This window comes from Pelodiscus sinensis, chromosome 27, assembly GCF_052426305.1.
Source record: "Pelodiscus sinensis isolate ZL-2025 chromosome 27, ASM5242630v1, whole genome shotgun sequence".
NCBI lineage: Eukaryota > Metazoa > Chordata > Testudines > Trionychidae > Pelodiscus > Pelodiscus sinensis.
In genome coordinates this window covers 1,789,986-1,807,740 of record NC_143078.1, presented here as the reverse complement: position 1 = coordinate 1,807,740, position 17,755 = coordinate 1,789,986, and the positions used below count along the sequence as shown (strand labels likewise).

At 39.8% G+C, this 17,755-nt stretch overlaps 2 protein-coding genes across 10 annotated transcripts in view; one reads left to right on the top strand and one right to left on the bottom strand.

The window, feature by feature from the left end:
* MAGI3 (membrane associated guanylate kinase, WW and PDZ domain containing 3) overlaps positions 1-6,944 on the top strand; it is a 197,935-nt gene extending 190,991 nt beyond the window's left edge. For 3 of the 4 annotated variants that reach the window (XM_075910273.2, XM_075910272.2, XM_075910271.2), the window contains 2 exons: positions 2,064-2,202; positions 3,834-6,944. In XM_075910273.2, the coding sequence (XP_075766388.2) occupies positions 2,064-2,202; positions 3,834-4,885 (1,191 nt within the window). In that variant the 3' untranslated portion in view covers positions 4,886-6,944. Of the gene's footprint in view, positions 1-2,063; positions 2,203-3,275; positions 3,365-3,833 lie in introns of all 4 variants that reach the window. The other variant, XM_075910274.2, reaches the window with a different exon arrangement.
* Positions 1-17,755, bottom strand: part of PHTF1 (putative homeodomain transcription factor 1) — a 44,560-nt gene that overhangs the window by 3,035 nt on the left and 23,770 nt on the right. For 2 of the 6 annotated variants that reach the window (XM_075910280.1, XM_075910284.2), the window contains exons 12-19: positions 14,288-14,416; positions 12,703-12,975; positions 11,740-11,871; positions 11,476-11,562; positions 10,401-10,556; positions 9,865-9,960; positions 9,404-9,529; positions 2,172-2,433 (exon numbers count right to left, since the gene is read on the bottom strand). In XM_075910280.1, coding sequence (XP_075766395.1) covers positions 2,290-2,433; positions 9,404-9,529; positions 9,865-9,960; positions 10,401-10,556; positions 11,476-11,562; positions 11,740-11,871; positions 12,703-12,975; positions 14,288-14,416 — 1,143 coding nt within the window. In that variant the 3' untranslated portion in view covers positions 2,172-2,289. Of the gene's footprint in view, positions 1-2,171; positions 2,434-7,150; positions 8,966-8,990; positions 9,530-9,864; positions 9,961-10,400; positions 10,557-11,475; positions 11,563-11,739; positions 11,872-12,702; positions 12,976-14,287; positions 14,417-17,755 lie in introns of those variants that run through there. The other 4 variants (XM_075910283.2, XM_075910281.2, XM_075910282.2 and 1 more) reach the window with 4 other exon arrangements.

Here is a 17,755-nt window from a genome sequence, read left to right as displayed (position 1 = left end):
AAACAAATGTCAAATATTCATCCTGACACTGAAACTCATCTTTCTTTGGTTATACTTAAGTGATATTCTTATTTGTCAGTGGAGCCAGGGGGCCAGATATTGTGTAATAAGATCTTTTCTTTCTCTACAGAGAGGAAAAAAAAACTCTGGTGTCCTCCCTGTTCTTCCTCTCAAGACATTTTAATTGGCTGCTTGCACCCAGCTTTTTGCTGGTCAGCTAAACTTAGGGGATGCATTTTATTCATGGTTATTGGGTTTAGCAGGGTTCCTTCTGTTGTAGCAGTGTGTATGGAACAGCCCAATCCTAGAGGCAGATATTGTTCCATGTCAGACCTCCATGCTCGCTCACTAACAGGGTGCAATTAGCTAGACTGTTTCCCAGGGGGCACCAGTGGATTAGCTGGGTACCTACCCTGTGTGAGAGAGGCATATTTAGCTGCTTAGTCAGTGTCGCACCTGAACTACAGCATCCTGAAACATGAGTTCATAATGGGACAGCCTCATCCCTGTGGCCAGGCAGCAGGTATGTGCGCCCACTAGACTCTGAAGTGAAAAAGTTGGTAAATTTGCTTTCCATGTCTACTGGGCTCTGGCCATGCATATAGATGGATAAAATTGGGATCTATTTATCATCACTGTGCAGCTTCAGCAGTGGTAGCCGCAGTGGCAGCACTAATGTAGCATAAACACCCAAATCTGTACCAGTGTTTCCACTGGAGCCAAATCCCACTGGGAATCGTTAACCTGAGGACCAGTAAGGCCTTGGTGGTGGTGGTGGTGGTAGTGGTGGTATACTCCATCTGCTGGAAAATATTTGCAACCATCCTCCTTGTGGTACCTGACTCTATTGCAAGGGCCACTTTTCATAGCTTCTGTTGCAGAGTTCAGAGGGATGACCGGAATTAATGCTGTGGCAAACATAAGGAGTGATGTTACATGAGAGGCAGGAGGTACCATATTCTCCTGGCCAGGGCAGAATGGCTGCGTGCCTAGATAGCTTGTTCCCTATTCTGTGCTTTCCTGTTTTTTACCAGTTCAGCCCCTGAAATGGCCCTTGGCTGTCCCCAGCCTCAATTTCATACTTTCAGAGGAGCTTTCCAGAGACAGACACAAAGTTTGTAAGCTGGTCTGAACATTAGATGGTAAAACAGCACCTTTGTCCCAAATGTTTTTTATTCTTCTAATTCGCTTATTATTGTATTAGCTCACCCTGATCTCAGGGTTCTCTGTGGGATTGTGTAAAACTTTAATTCCTGCAATAGTAACTAACCACCTTCAAGAACATTTTTATTTTATTCATGGTTATTGGGTTTAGCAGGGTTCCTTCTGTTGTAGCAGTTTGTAAAACTGCCTCAGTTTAACAACTCACCTCAGATGCATGAGTTTTAAACCACAAGTTTTGTGCAGTAGTGACATCTAGTGGCAAATCAATTGAATTGCAAGATGGACCTCATGAACCCAATGCTTTGATAGTCTGACATCCATTATCAGATATGTTTGTTAATTTGCATTTTAGTCCTTAAAGATGATATCTCACTACTCAGGAATGAGCTAGTATTGTCATGCAGTGCTTTCTCACTCAGAATAATAAATCCATTCTTTTATGGGAAACCTAGGGGCAACCCAATCAACTATATTAATAAACGGATGTTTGGCTGTTTACTTTAGAATAATTATATCCCTTACAACAATTTATTTAAGTACCTCCCCAACATGATTTTAAGTAGCTTCATTTGCAAGTCTTGACATCAGAGCATCAACAAATTACTTTTATAGATAAAGATTTATTCAAGACCAGAGATTTATCTATTAAACATTTATCCAATGGAAAATTAACTTCAAGGACCTGAGATCTTTCCATGAAGCCCACGCAGCAGAATATCTACACAAAGAACTCACTGAACATCTAGGTAGTTAAATTACATTAATATGTTAATGGCTATAGGACAGAGCATAAAGGACTAGGCAAAAGAAAAGTTTGATTCTGGCTTCTCCTATACTGAAAATCCACTAACAGCAGCAGTGTTTCATGAAGTTTAACGTGGTTGGTATTGTCTCTGCAGGTTGGTGACCAGATTGTTGAAATCAATGGTGAACCCACGCAAGGTATCACTCACACACGAGCTATTGAGCTGATTCAAGCAGGTGGAAATAAAGTTCTTCTTCTTCTAAGACCAGGGACTGGCTTGATACCAGACCACAGTAAGTTACAAGTTATGCCAGTTTGTTTGAGGGGATGGAGAAAGGTGATTAAAAGAAATGTGAACTAATGTCTAAAGAGGTTGGATGCTATAGTGCTGGTGCACTAAAACCATTTAGCACTATCCTTCCATTTCTGCTGACTTTCAGGCTACCTGTTTCCATACAAGCACAAATACTGTGCCCCCAAAAAATCCAAATGGTTTCAGTGAAATAACTATTATGTAGTAACACCTGGAAAGACAAACACAAAATGTAATGTTATTGCAAGTATTCTTTAGGCCATGATTTTCTTCTGATGAGGCCTACCATCAACAGTTTTAGAGTACTGTTCTCTACAGGTGTGATAATTAAAAACACAGTTGGCTTTGACATTTGACTGAAAATTTCACGTGGTATAGGGCTGTTGTCAAATTCACAGCAAAGATTTCTGTGATTATGAACTTTCTAAACTATAAAATGTTAATTTTTTTTCAAAAACAGCTTCTGAAAGAGTGAAGGGCTTGCTCTTGAAACAGAAAGCTCCTAATTGTGACTGCTGTCTGACATGCAAAAATCAAGCCCAAATCTATAAGCAAATTGCTTGGACAGAAATGCATGCAAGGCAGTGTAAACAGAACTGCTAATATGGGAGTGACTTTAGGGCGTGCTCCAAAATCACAAATCAAAACTATTTGTGGCCATTGCAGTCTTTCAAAGCAGGGCACTTTGAGAACAAAAGAATGTATTCCTCCCAATTCCAATTCTATCTTTTTAGCCCGGTGCAGCTGCAATCAGGCTTTCACCAGAAACATATTTAAACCATGTGTAGGTAGTTAAGCTTTCCACAAGAAACCTTAGAGCTGTTTTGCTTTTTCATGAAGTTATAAATGTAGTAGCAGCCATCAGTAATATTCCATATCTTCCTTACCCACTGCCTGGCCTAAGTGCAGCCATGAAAGGGGGGAGAGTGGCATTTTTATACTATCACTATATTGGCTACTGTGTTCTGCATTTGGATTATATGCTTTCCGTGAGATCTTTTCCTTTCAATGATTTTGGTATATAGTCCTGGGCTTTTTCTCTTCCTTATTCAGGTCTGGCTCCTTCCAGTTTGTGCTCCTACATGAAACCTGAGCAACATTAAGACTTTCAGTGCTTTTCTTGGTCTTTCCTTAAAGACTTGGTAAATCTGCATGTCTTGTGATTCATTTTTTTCTTTTTAAGAACAATGCTATAAACCTCACCTTCTCCCTATTTTAATTTTTTTCTTTTGGCATTCATTGCAATACTGTAGGTTAGGTATTTTTAATTTGTGATTCTGCTGCGTGAGGCCTAAAGCTATGATGAACCTCCATGTTCAGTTAACGCAAATCTAACAAGCCCTTACCAGCCTCAAAGATCTTACGAACATTCCAACCTTGTATTTTTCCAAAAATGATGTTCCATTAGCCATAACTTAAATTTTCAGCTCCTCAAAATTGTTTTGTTTAGTGTATTGTGTGTGTTGTATTTTGTTGTTTAAAAAAAAAAAACCTGACATGTAAAAAGCTAGAGTGTTTAGATCATTTTGGATGTTCATTACTATTAAACAATTTAGATAAGTGTGAATATTGGTTAAATATTTGTGACAAATTACTCTGCTCCATTTCCAGGTGATGGAGAGAGTTTTAATCTATCATCTGCAAATATAATATATGATGAACAGTCACCATTACCCACCTCTGAAGCATGTGATTTACCAGTATTGGAAGATATTTTAATGAATGTTCATGTATCTGAGAAACTGGAAGAAGTGAAAAACACTGTGCCTGAAAAGAAAAGCACTTTAATGGGAAACCACTCTGAGCTGAAGGACATGAAGAGATGGGATCTGCCGATCAGTTCAGGGAATAAGCCGACAACAAATCATTTGGAATTAATAACTGATGACATTAGGAGAGGCAGATCTGAGAGTCCAAAAAAACTGGGCATACCTGGAGAATCTCAGCAGGCAGGGCTCCATGTTCCAAAAAAAGATGAGAGAAACAAAACATCTAGCAATCTCATGAACCATTCTGAGAGCCCCAGGAGACATGAGAATATACACTCAGAAATCAATGTGAAAGAAACTTCCAGGGGAAGCCAAGACAAATCTGTCAGTCCCCACAAGCATCCCAAAAAAGGAGAAAGCAGGGACAAATTAGAAGAGTTACCAGATTATCGAGATAAAATAGCTGCTGATACTGTGACTACTGAGCAGTTCGAAGATGGAAATGAAAAATCAGTCAAACAAGACACAAACCAGAACATTTCTGCAAGAAATGACACGTTCTCTCAAGAGAGAAAAAACCTAAGAACAGATGAAAAGATTCTTCCATTAAATAAGACTAATGAGCCTAGGAAAACAGTAAATGAAGATGAAACAGTAATGCAAGTCAGTACTGGAGAGCCAAGTTGTAGAAACTTCAAAACTACCAGTCTTTCTGGTAGTTCACAGCTTTCTCAAGAGAAACAAAATAGGCTTGAAACACAAGATCCAGTTACTCTGATTAAAGACCGTACGGAAAAAGACTTGGAGCCAATTGATGAAACCAAAGATGGTGGAATTTCAAAACCTGAAAGCAGCTCTCCAATAAAGAAAACACCAATAACTCCTGGACCTTGGAAGGTACCAAGTGCACGTAAAGTCACACAAGCAACAGGTGTCACTGAAAAACGGGTTTAACTGACAAACTTTTTTAGAACACATTTTAATCAGGTTTCTAATCTAGTCAAAAGTATCTTTTCCACAAAGTTTGTCATTTTTCAGAAACTACACCTATCAAGGATGGAAAATACATTTAAGTACAAATTAAATAAGCTGCATGAAGGACCTTTTGGATTGCTTACAAGCAAGTCTCTTCTATAAGCTGCTGTCCCTTCATCCTTTTGAAGGCAGTGTCCTGCTGCTCTCAACATTGCACTGCTAAGGCTTTCTCAGATAGTATTGTGAGTGTCTGAACAAAATTTCTTAATGCCTGTATTGCCAATGTGATCATGACTCACTTCTTGTGCCAAGTTATCTACTGTAGCCAATTTAATCCGTCTCATGTTTCCCCAGACACAGCCCAGACTGTTTGAAAATAGCTATTTTCTCAAAGGCATGCTGCATGTTTGTATAGAGAAATACTTCAAGTTTTCATGACTTCAGTAAGAAGTTGTGTACTGGTTCTGTCAACTTCAGGGCAGCAAATGAGCCACTGATGCTACCCCACAGGATTCTTTTCTTAAAGTTTCTAATACCTAATGAGAAATTTTAAAAGAGAATTGCATTTTGGTGTGATGAATGAGGTATTGCAGTTATGCTTCCTATTAGCAAAAAAAATTTTAATTCATATGAGGGACTTATTGTAATTATCTACAGAACACCACAACATCACTTTGAAATTCTGCCTGTTAAGTTGGTGTCAAAACATGCATTAGCTTCAGTGGGGCCAGGATTTCACCTTGTCTGTTCTATGGATATGATTGGATTCATTGTGATGGCTTTCCACCTCTGTCTGGTACTTTGTCAGAATGCCACATAGAATTTGTTTTAATAACCCTTGGAAATGTCCTGTCCTCACCTGTAAAACTAAACGGATACGTAAAACCAGTATTTGAAACAACAACTCCTGTTGTTGCAAACTAAGAACAAACAGCTTCTCTAGAAAGTCCTTCTTACCTGTGCCTACTATTAGAAGTCTCCTCTGTTATTTGGGTCTTTTTTTTTTTTTTTTTTTTGAGTGAGAAATAGATGACATACAGGGTACATGAGATTTAATATCTATGGTTTGGGCTTTAAAATATGTATTTAAGTAAAATTGAGGAATGTTAAACAAGATATTTGTATATCAGTCATGTAATTACCTATAGGAATAGCAGTCAGCAGAAGTTTCAGGAAATAACTTACTCAGTAGCATTCTTAATGGATTTGATTTCCTGATATGTGCTAGGTTCTCAATGACTGCAAATCAGGCAGTTAAAGGAGCCAGACAGGTTCACAAAAGCAGAGCCAAAAAAAGGTAAGGCAAGTCCAGATCAGTTGCCTGGACCCTCATGTTAGATTGACAACTTATAACATTTCTTTTTCTATTTTTAATGGTTAAGTCTCAATTAGCCTCACTCAATTTGAAAAAATCAATTTAAATTTAAGTTAAAGACTTTAGAAATAGACAACTACTCAGCAGCAGGCCTAAATGAACAGTTCTAAAATAGATTCTCAAGCACCTCTGTCCTTTGCTGCTTCACATTATGAATCCATCAGTTTGCTGTAGCATAAAATGTACAAAATCCTCAATATTGTAAAGTATGATTGTGATATACTTGAGTTAGCCTATGTAGATATTAATCCTGTATTCTTGACTGAAACCTGTGGGATCCTCTCTTCAGTAAGAGTTGTATGCACCTGTTCTAACCATTGAGTATAGTACCAAATTCAGAGAAAGTAATACTATGATGAATTAGCACCATTGAAATGGTTAAGTACCCATCCATCCAAATGCTGTTTTCTAATTGTTAACATTGTGACCAGATTTGGTGTCCTCTGTTTGTGAGTCTCTTTTCCAAAAAACTTGTATCTGTACTTACTGTATAAGATGACTTAGCAATGTGGCCTTGGAATGCTAGGCAACAGATGGATGTACTGGATGTAAATGTTTATATATTGTACAGCACCTTTATATATACTTCTGAGATTCTGACTAGAGACCTGTAAATTGCTCATTATTTTTTATATAGATATATTAAAAAGAAACTCCCATTCAGAGCCTGCTCATTCTTGTACTGTAAAATGTTAGTGGTCTATCATTTTACAATGACACCAGACTGCCTTAGCTAAACAGCCCAGTTTACCTATAAACATCCATATTTTCCACTGAAATTTCATTTGTCGTCTGCAAATTACCTTGCCTCCTTTGAGTAAAGCATGCTCAACCACAGTTCTGCAAAACACAGTAACAACTGTTTGATGTAGTTTGCTGCCATGGGTTTATTTGTATTTTAAAATGTCACTTTTTACATTTTTACTTCTTTTCATTGTACAGAAAATAGCTTTGCATAAACAATTTACTACAAAAAGTGACCTATGTCATTGTCCCTTTATGGTGTGAGATGGAACAGTGGAGTTTAAGGTATCCTTTTCTTTGGCAATATTAATCTAATGAGTTACTTACTATTTCCTAATTTATTAGAAACCAGTGTGAGGAAAACACAAGCTGCACTTACAGCACAATTTCTCCTCAGGAGACTTCTTTCCTTGTGCCATTTGTGAAGATTGTTACAGCTCTCATACTGAAAGGGAGGTTATCACATTCCTCCTTCTCTCTCATTTTCAGTCAGTCCTTACCATAGAGCCCCATTTACTCCTTTGTCCAAGGCGCGGTATCAGTAGTGTTGCATAAAAAGCAGCTATACTTTCAGGAGGCTGTGCGTTAGAACAGCGTATTCTTCTGTTCTTCCACATCTGTGAATACTTACCTGTATTAGAAAGGTAAGGCACTATAGAAGTAGAAAGCATTAATATTTTCCAGAATGCTTTCACTACTGTATTAATCCACCTCAAAGCTCTATAATCAAGTCATTACCAAAGATTTAAGTGTTACATGTAGCTGTTACTTATTGTTTTCTAGCTGCCAGCAGCCTGGTAAAAAGGTGTTTTATATGTTAATACTTTATAGATTGACCAGTCCTAGCAAACAAGTGTTATCATATTCCCTCCTGGAGCATGCTTTGCTTGTTCTATTAGGTCTTATCATTCAAGAGTAATGAGTTTTGAAGAACAATTATATGAAAACTATCATCTCTTCCAGCATGTGCACCTGAGTGGCTTTAATGTTGTGAAACTGAAAGCCTTAACTGCTAAGTGCCATAGGAGGTAATAGTTATCTTGGGTGGACTTACTTTCATAAAAGGTTGCAGTAACTCAGGAAAAAGGGGCAAAGTCCAAAGCGGACTTTGCCTCTGCAGCCTGGAGGCATTTAATGAACATGTGACTTAAAGTAAATACTACATACATGCACCTGTCTATCAAATAGGGCCCTGGAGGAAGCTGTAGCTGAAAGAAAGAGCAACAGGGATGAGCTCTAATATGTAAACTAAAAAGGCATCAATTGAGAAGAATTTTGAAATCTACCCCTAAGTACTTGTAATGTTCTGCTCAGCTGTAATGCATTTAGCCTGCATAGTTATTAGCAAAGCTAGTTCTCATGTCCAGGCCTTAAAACCATATTTTAACAAATGAAGAGCTTGCTTACAACAAAGCAGTAATTGGGCGTTACATTACTGACTCACTGCAGTGAAATTAAGGTCTCATGTTAGCAGAGCAAATGGAGATCTGCCTCCGCACCTTCACTGTGTAACAAAGCCAGTCTGCTGCACTAACTGGTCAATCCATATACAAATGGGCTTTAACAAGGCCAGGGACATGCAAGCTGTTTTATGCAGATTCCCACACTATTTTCCTACTGTTTTGATGCCCTTACTTAATAGGGATATGGCCTTACAAGAGTGTGGCTCTGCTGACAGAGCAATCAAGTTTTGTTTACTTAGTTTACAAGTCCTGGGCCACCCATACAAATTAAACTAGTTTATTCTATAGGCTCTGAAACTCAACAATGTGAGAGAACCTCTTTAAGACACACATGTGTAAGAAATGTGCCCAAATTTAGGACCACCTCTGCCTCAAGCCAATGTCTTGCTCTATCCAGTGTGCCCTTCTGATAATCCATCCACCATTGAGAAGGCTGAGCCTTGATAGCTGGCCAGTTCAGGATTTGATTTTCCATAACTGAAAATACACATTAGGAATTAGTACTGAGCTGAGAGTTTAAATAAACAAATCAAGAAATCTTTTGAATGAATTAATGCCATTGTAAAAAAGGAGCAGCTGCTTGTCTAGACAGCAAGAACGCATACTAGTACATAAATAATGGGTTAGATACCCAATAAAGGAACCGTCTTTGAAGCTCTGCTTCTGAGGCAGCCAAAAGCTTATAATAAGACTGTCTACTACAGCACAAAAACCTGTTTGTGTGCTCATCTGAATTTATTCACTCACTATTCCTGCTGTCCTAACATTGAGTGGGTTTGCCCAAAACAGAGAAGAGGGGGAAACAAGTGAAGAGACAACCACAATGGCAAAACCAGAATTAAACCCATAAGTTAATTAGGTATCCTGTCTTACTAGAACATGCTCCTTGCCATCACAAGTGGCAGTTGCACTTACTCTGATATTGAAGCCAAGAAGATCACTTATAACACCTGAGATGGCAGACAAGATCACAACTCGTGTGATGTTGTAGATTAAAGGGTTCATAGTCAGGCCGTAGAGTCTAAATGGTGTATCTAACTCCTGTAATGAAAACATGTAAATTAAACCTAGATCCAGTTATCACCAATATTTTCAACTACTCTAATAGCCTGCTATACCCTAGACTGGATACATGAGGCATCTCAGGCTTCAGCCCTGAGGTGTCCTTTACTGACCCCATCATAAATATGGAGAATCTTCTCTAGGGCAACAATTGTACTATGCACTGTGCAAAGAAAGTACCCCAGAAAACTTACAGGCTACGACACAGAGGCAGACATGGAAGCAATGAGATGATATTGGTCAGCATGATAGGCACATGAGTGAACTAAACTTATCTTTTTGGGGAATCATAAGACTTAAGGACAGGAACTCACCTTTAGTAGCTTTGTGGACAGTTTTAAAACATTGTTCACGAGAGAAAGCTGTTCCTTCTTGTTTGGCTTCTTTTCCATTTTTAGGTATAAGTTGATCTGTGACAAACAGGTATTTTGGAGCACATGTTACATCCAAGCACTTCACCCAAGATACTGCTGTTACAGCATAGGGACCAGAGTCAGTTGTACAGGTCTATGCAAAAGTACCAATACCACCCTGTCCATTAAATGCTGTTAATTTTGTCTTCACATGCAGGATTAATACATTAACAGAATCATCCAATTTTTCCCCAGAGTGCCATGGTTTTTCTCATCCCTAACAGTCAATCAAAAATGGAAACACTCAGAATTTGGGCCTGGCTAACAGGCTTTCTTCCTTTAAAGCCTGCTGTAATTGTACTCCATTATGCACAAATACAATTAACAGATGACTAAGGCGGCCCTAAGTTGACATGGAGAGTTCATTTGAACTGCAAAGACCATTTTTATATTAGACAACAGTAAGCCTAAGGGTAGGTGAACTGCAGCTGACATACCTGTTCAGTGAGCAGGACTGAAATATTACTGTATTTTTTGTTGGTTTCCGAGCCCAGTGATGCCAGGCGCAGCAGAAAAAGCAGCAGAGCTGTTTCCCAGATCAGGAATTCCCAGTTGTAAGCTGCACTCAGGAATGTTTTGTGGCCTTTTAAAACCTGTTTTAAACAAAAAAAAAAAATTGGCAGGAACTGAAAATATTCCTATTCACCTACCATAAACTTATATATATATATATGAGAGTGAGTCTATCACTCTGAGTGAGAATGTTTGAGAACTCCTTCTTCCTAAACCATAAAAGCTAGAACTATCAAATTGGGAATGCAGCTTCCTCTTATCATAACTTCAGGCTGTCCTGGACCAGCCTGGGGGCTTCTGCTGGATCAGGGAGCAGCCACAGGCTATTGCCACCCCCTGCAACCTCATGCTGAGCCCCCTGGATCCTGAACCCCTTGCTCTGAAGGGCCTGAGCAGCATCAGGTAAATCTTCTAGTACATGAATAAAAGTAGGATAGTCTATACCAACTATCAGCCTGATTAATACATGTCATCCTCTATTATGACCATGGCAGCTCTGTTCCACAATTACTGTGCACAGTCAGATGTAACTGCCAAATTGTGCTATATCCGTAATCATGAAGTTACACAACAGCAGCTGGCTTATCTAGGCACCACCACTGCAAAATAGTGTAAAGGAAAGCAGAAAGTGTTGGTGCCCTTTATCCCCTACCACCTGCTACCTAGATACACAGGAGTGCTGCCCAATGTAAATATATTTTGATTGTTAGAGGAACTAGTTTGATGAGTCTTTCCCTCAGCACACATAAAACTCAATCCCAGCACTGCAAAGCCAAAGTTGTGATGTGCAGCTACTTAGCAAGCATGAGCCTTCATCTGCAGCACAATGAAACCATTCTGCCAACTGTTGCTAACAACTATACTACTGAAAAAAGCAAGGGAGCCTTTCCTCTGCTTAAGGACTAAAATCCACCTAGAAACCTGTTGCCAATTATATTCAATGGAAGAATTCTTTCACTGGCTTTTTATTGCTCTCGAACATAAATGTGGAAATCTCACCTGTGCACAGCATATGAAAGCAATTGATAGAGCCAATAAAAAGACTGAAGATACAACTACATCCACAGATCGTTGGGGGCCTCTCCTCTGTGGAAACAAACATTTAGTAAAATTTGTGAAGCCTTTTGAACTTCAGTAAAAGACAGCAGAACACACACCAATAGTATTTAGCTACGCAGCCACCTTCAACTAACTTTGTTTACACCGTTTGCTTTAGTCTGTTAACATTTTAAACTCACTTTCACTCTTTGGATCAGAACGTACCTTTAGATAAGAACGCAGCGATAACCAAATCTTAATATTCTCCACTTTCTTGAGTCTGAAGTGGGGGATTTCATACTTCCTGGCTTTCCGAGCAGATGTTATGTGACTAAAAAGCTTGGCAAACAAGAACCTCTGCAAAAGAAAAATGTGTTACTAATGAAAATCCACATAATGGTCTCTTCTAAATGTTAGCATCCATATGGTACTTGACTTATTATGTACCTCACATAATATATAATACTATATATATAATATATAGTAATATCTATATCTATATCTATATATAAAAAAAAATACGCTCAACAAGTTCTGTGGTTACCACTGGTAGCAAATACATTTCTGTACAAGACGAAGCCATGAGAGCTTTAGTATTGATCTCAATTACAGGATACCAATCATGCCTATGCCACATCTGTATCAACAGTAGCAAACTCTCAAAACTTCTGGCCCCCTTCCCTTGTGGATGAATATGACCGATACAAACACACATCCATGTGATATGGGCCCATCAGACCATGCATCTCTTGGTCAATCAAGTCCAGCCAAGCAATAGTCTTCCACTGGGATCATATTATTTCCTGGGGGGCACATTTTTCATTCTAAGACAAGTCTCCTAACTATCGGCTTCACAGTACATATAGCGCTAGTAACTTTTCCAGATTGCTCCAATTTGCCTTACTTGTAACATAGCAAGTACTTAAAGGTTAATTTCCTTTCAGCAATACAAAGAAAAAAAACAAGTTCCAAGACTAATTCCTGGTGGAAGGTAATGTCATTTCAGCTTTCTTAGTAGAAGCCACAGCGCACCAAAATATCCCAGCATTCCCCAAACCTGCACAGCATCTTGCTGCTCCCAAACACAAGTCTCAGCAGTCACTTTAAGATGGGAATCAATGACAGCAGCTTGAACCTTGCAACAGAGATGTGTATGTTCATGAAAGATAACTGAACATTTAGACAAACCTGTTTGTATGTTCTCTCAGCAACACACATCATAAAGAAAAACATCCAAGTCAGGCAGAGACGCTCAAAGAAGTTAATCACAGCCAAGATGATGACAGGGGTGATGATAGGAGCGCCACAAAAAATATTCAAAAGCTCCAACACTGAAATGGATCGCAGCTGTTCAAGATTCTTTGTATGGAAGAGCCGGTAGAGGAAAGGAAGAAACGCTAACCCAACGGTGACAAGGTTACCCAGCATCTGATAGCCTACTCCCTGCTGATAGGCATTTACCTGGAGAATAGGGAAAGGTCATTAGCAGTATGCAGGCTAAAACTATTGTTTAAAATGACAGTAAGAGGTTAAAAACCAATGGTGAAAACCTCCACTAGCAATCCTATGTGTAAGTATATACGTATCCTCCCGCTTCGACAGACATTTAAAAAGAAACCGTGTTTTGGAGTGGCTGTAAGATAACGGTTATGTTCAGCCATTGCACGCGTCATCTCTCCAGTCACTCACCACTGGAAGGATTCTTCCATGGAGTGTAACAGCACACAGCAAACGAGCAAGGCTGAACCAGAAAAATCAAGAAAAAACAAAAAGTGAAAGTGTGGCATAAAATGATTCCATATAATGACCACTTCTTCCCCCTTGTAATGATCTGTCCATCTCCCTCCTCTCCAGGGCCCTCTCTCACCTACCTTGAGTAAAAAAAAAAATCTCACTTCTGAGAAAGGTACAAGGCTGAGCAAAACAGAGCAGCAACCATGAGTCACAAATTTTAATTACACCAAACCTTCTAACTCCCGGTCACTCAGGACAGGGAGTGCTGCTTGCTTCATGCAGACATCTACTGATGAAAGGTGCTATGTAAGAGCTAGATATTTTGTTTCTCAGATCAGAAATCATATCCTCCACTTCAAATTAATGTACTTTATGCTCTCTAGAATGACTAGTTAAGAGTATTTAGGGCCATCTTTAATAAAAGGTGCTTGGACCTGTCAAGTTTGCAGGTGCATCACAATTTAGAGCATAGCTATACTATGTAGTTGTTGCCAAAAAAGCAGCTTGACAACTAAATTATGTAAGTATATGCACTACTGTGTTTTTCCTTCCATAGTAACTTGCCCACTACACCATCCTAGTAAGTTCACCTCATTGACATGTGCAAGGCTTAGGTTACTTGCATCACCTGTTGGGCTCCTGGCAGCTGGAGCCATGAAATTACCATTAATTGTTCTGCAGGGAGTTCACAGTGAAATCAGATGCAACCCAGCTTGCTCCCCCACCCCCGCCCCACTCTGCAGGGAGCTTGCTTCATGGGGAGTTCAGAGCTGAGAACCTGGGCTATTAGTGCCCCCTCTCCTCCTTAGATAAGTGTTTCTGGTGAGGACACATGCCACTGACATGAGGTAGAGTGGACATGAACAACTGCAGTAATTACTTCAGGGCCCCCCTTATCCTTCCTATGTCCCAAGGGTGCCAGGTCAACCCATCAAAAGCTGGGGAAGGGCGGGGCTCGAAGTCAATCTAACTTATGCCAATTAACTGTGTAGTTCATGGTTATAACCTTAGAAAGCAGGAGAGGGGAATCAGTCCTTACTCTGCTCATGATGATCCCGCTGATCTCCAGCACAGACATGTCCACCTTCTTGCACTCATTTCCTTCCCAGATCAGGGCACTTACTTTTGCAGATGCAGGGCTTGTATTCTGAAGCCAGAACAAATGGTTCTGGAGAAGAAAATGCAAGAGTACTACAACATACTAAAAACATCGCTCAACTAGATACAGGAAATGGTTTCAAAATAGGCAGCATTTTTACTGAAAATGTCTGAATATAGTTTAAAATTATTTCAACATTGAAACTACACTTATCAAAGCAGACAATCTGCTTTTATTTATAGCTGATTTCTCACAAGGCCCTGAAAATAAGAATGACCAGGCTGGGTCAGACCAAAGGTCCATCTAGCCCAGTGTCCTGTTTTCTGATAGAGGTCAGTCCCAGATGCTTCTGAGAGAATGAACAGCACAAGTAATCAAGTGATCCACACACACACAAACACTTTGCCCATTCCCAGTTTCTAGCAAACAAATTAGAGACTCCAATCCTGCCCAAAAGCCATTGATGGACCTATCCTCCATGATTTTATCTAGTTCTTTTTCAACCCTGTTGTTATCTTAACCTTCACAACATCCTCTGGCGCAGAGTTCCACAGGACTGTGCATGGTGTGAACAAATTCTTGCTTTTTTAAACCTGCTGCCTATTAATTTCATTTGGAGACTTTTTTCTTTTATGAGAAGGAATAAATAGCACTTATCTACTTTCTCCACACCAGTCATGATTTTTATTAATGCTCTCATATCCCCCTGCCCTGGTCATCTTTTCCAAACTGAAAAGTCCGAGTCTTACTAATCTCTCCTCATATGGAAGCTGTTCTACACTCCCTTGCCATTTTTCGCCCTTTTCTGAACACTTTTCCAATCCCAATATATCTTTGAGATGGGGTGACAAGTTTCGCATGCAGTATTCCAGGTCTGGGAGTAACATGCACTGATATAGGGGCAATATGGTATTTTCTATCTTATTCATAACCCTTTCTGAATGATTCCCATCACTGCTAGCTTTTTTCAATGCTGCTGCATATAGAATCATAGAACACTAGAACTGGAAGAGACCATCTATCTAGTACTGTCTAGACCAACCCTGATAATGTCTATCCAACCTGCTTTGAAATATCTCCAGAGATGGAGATTCCACAGCCTCGCTAGGAAACTTATTCCAGTGTTTAACCACCCTGGCAGGTAGGAAGTTTTTCCTAATGTCCAACCTAAATCTCCCTTGCTGCAGTTTAAGCCCATTGCTTCTTGTCCTATCCTCAGAGGCCAAGGAGAATAATTTTTCTGCCTCCTCCTTGTGCACCCTTTTAGATATCTGAAAAACACTATCACGCCCCTCTCAGTCTTCTCCTTTCCACACCAAACAAGCCCAATTCTTTCAGTCTTCCTTCATAGGTCATGTTCTCTTCAACCTTTAATCATTCTTGTTGCTCTTCTCTGGACCTCCTCCAATTTCTCCTCATCTTTTTTGAAATGAGGTGCCCAGAACAGGACACAATGGAATGGATGTTTTCAGAGATCTCCATAATGACTAAGATCTTTCTTGAGTGAATTTCTACCCTAGGGCTACGTCTAGACTGGCCCCTAATTCCGGAAAAGTCATGCAAAGCAGGTAAGTCAGAATAGGGAAATCCGCGGGGGATTTAAAGAAACATGTCTGCCGCTTTTTTCCCGGCTCGGGGAAAAGCCGGAAAAAAGCGTCTAGAATGGCGCGATCCTCCGGAATAAAGCCCTTTTCCAGAGGATCTCTTATTCCTACTTGAAAGTAGGAATAAGAGATCCTCTGGAAAAGGGCTTTATTCCGGAGGATCGCGCCATTCTAGACGCTTTTTTCCGGCTTTTCCCCGAGCCTGGGAAAAAAGCGGCGGACATGTTTATTTAAATCCCGCGGGGGATATTTAAATCCCCTGCAGATTTCCCTTTTCTGACTTACCTGCTTTGCATGACTTTTCCGGAATTAGGGGCCAGTCTAGACGTAGCCTCTGACTGTATATTTATAGTTGGGATTGTCTTCCCATGTGCTTCACTTTGCATTTATCAACATTGCATTTCATCTGCCATTTTGTTACCCAGTCTCACAGTTTTATGAGATCCCATTAACTCTCAATCTGCTTTGGGCTTAACTTTGTAAGCTTTGGGGGGAGCTGAGTTAATCTGTACAGGATAAACTTAAAAACCAACAAATCATCTGGTAACACTTTATAGACTAACAAAACATGTAGATGGGATTGTGTGTCCATGTAGCTTTCATGGACACAGCCCACTTCTTCAGATGACTAGACTTATGAGTTTAGGATCTGCAGACCCAAAATAAATAGGGAAGAAAGAAGAGGGGGGAAGGAAACAAGAAGCAGAGGGTATGAAAATATCAAAGGGAAAATCATGTAGGCAGAACTGGTAACCTATAAGCACCTAAAGATTGGATAGTTAAAAGAAGCAGATAAGGATCACAGGATAGTAATTAGATAGATTGTGTTAGAACCCTTTCTACACACACAAAGAGCTGTTGGCATCTTCATTAAATGTTAGGTTGATAATGTTCCAGCCATCTGTTATCTCGATTGAGGAGGTAATCAGTGTGAGAATTGAATTTGCGGATGAATTGTGATTCCAACACCTCTCTGTGTATTTGGCTTGTAGAATTAGTTTGTGACAAGACAGCCACCTGTAGATCTTTTAAAGACTGATTAGGTAGATGGAAGTGTTGACCAACAGATTTCTGTATGTTCCCTTTACGTATATCTGATTTGTGTCCATTGATTCTTTCCCATAGGGACTGTCTCATTTCTCCTATCTATCAATCAATCAATCAGTGGGGCATTGCTGGCATTTGATGACATAGATCAAATTACTGGATGAACAGTTAAATGAGCCTTTGATTTGGTAGCTTATGTTGTTGGTTCCAATGATGAGTTTGCATGTATATATACATGGGCAGAGTTGACACCACGGCTGAGTGCAGGGTTGGGTTCCTGGATGCTTATGATATGGTTGTGTAGCATGGTGACAGGAAAGAATTCATTTCAGGTTGGGGGGGGTGTCTGTAAGCAAGAATAGGCTTCCCCCTGCCCCAAGGCCTCAGATGTGTTGCAGATTGTGTATAATGCATTGGAGGGGTTTGAGTTGTGGACTGTAAGTAATGACAAGTGGAATTCTGTTTTCTCTTTTGGGTCTGTCTTGAAGTAGTTCGTGTCTGGGTACTTTTTTGGCTCTGTCAACCTGCTTTTTCAGTTCTCCCGGTGGATATTTGTTTTAGGAATGCTCTATAAAGATCCTGTAGGTGTTTGTCTCTTCTGTGGGATCGGAGCAAATCCAGTTGTATCTTAGGGCTTGGCTGTAACCAACAGATTGAGAAACGTGTCTGGGATGGAAGCTGGAGGCATGAAGGTAAGTGTAGCTGTCAGAGGGTTTCCGGTATAGAGTGGTGGAAATTTGTCCATTATTTATAGGTT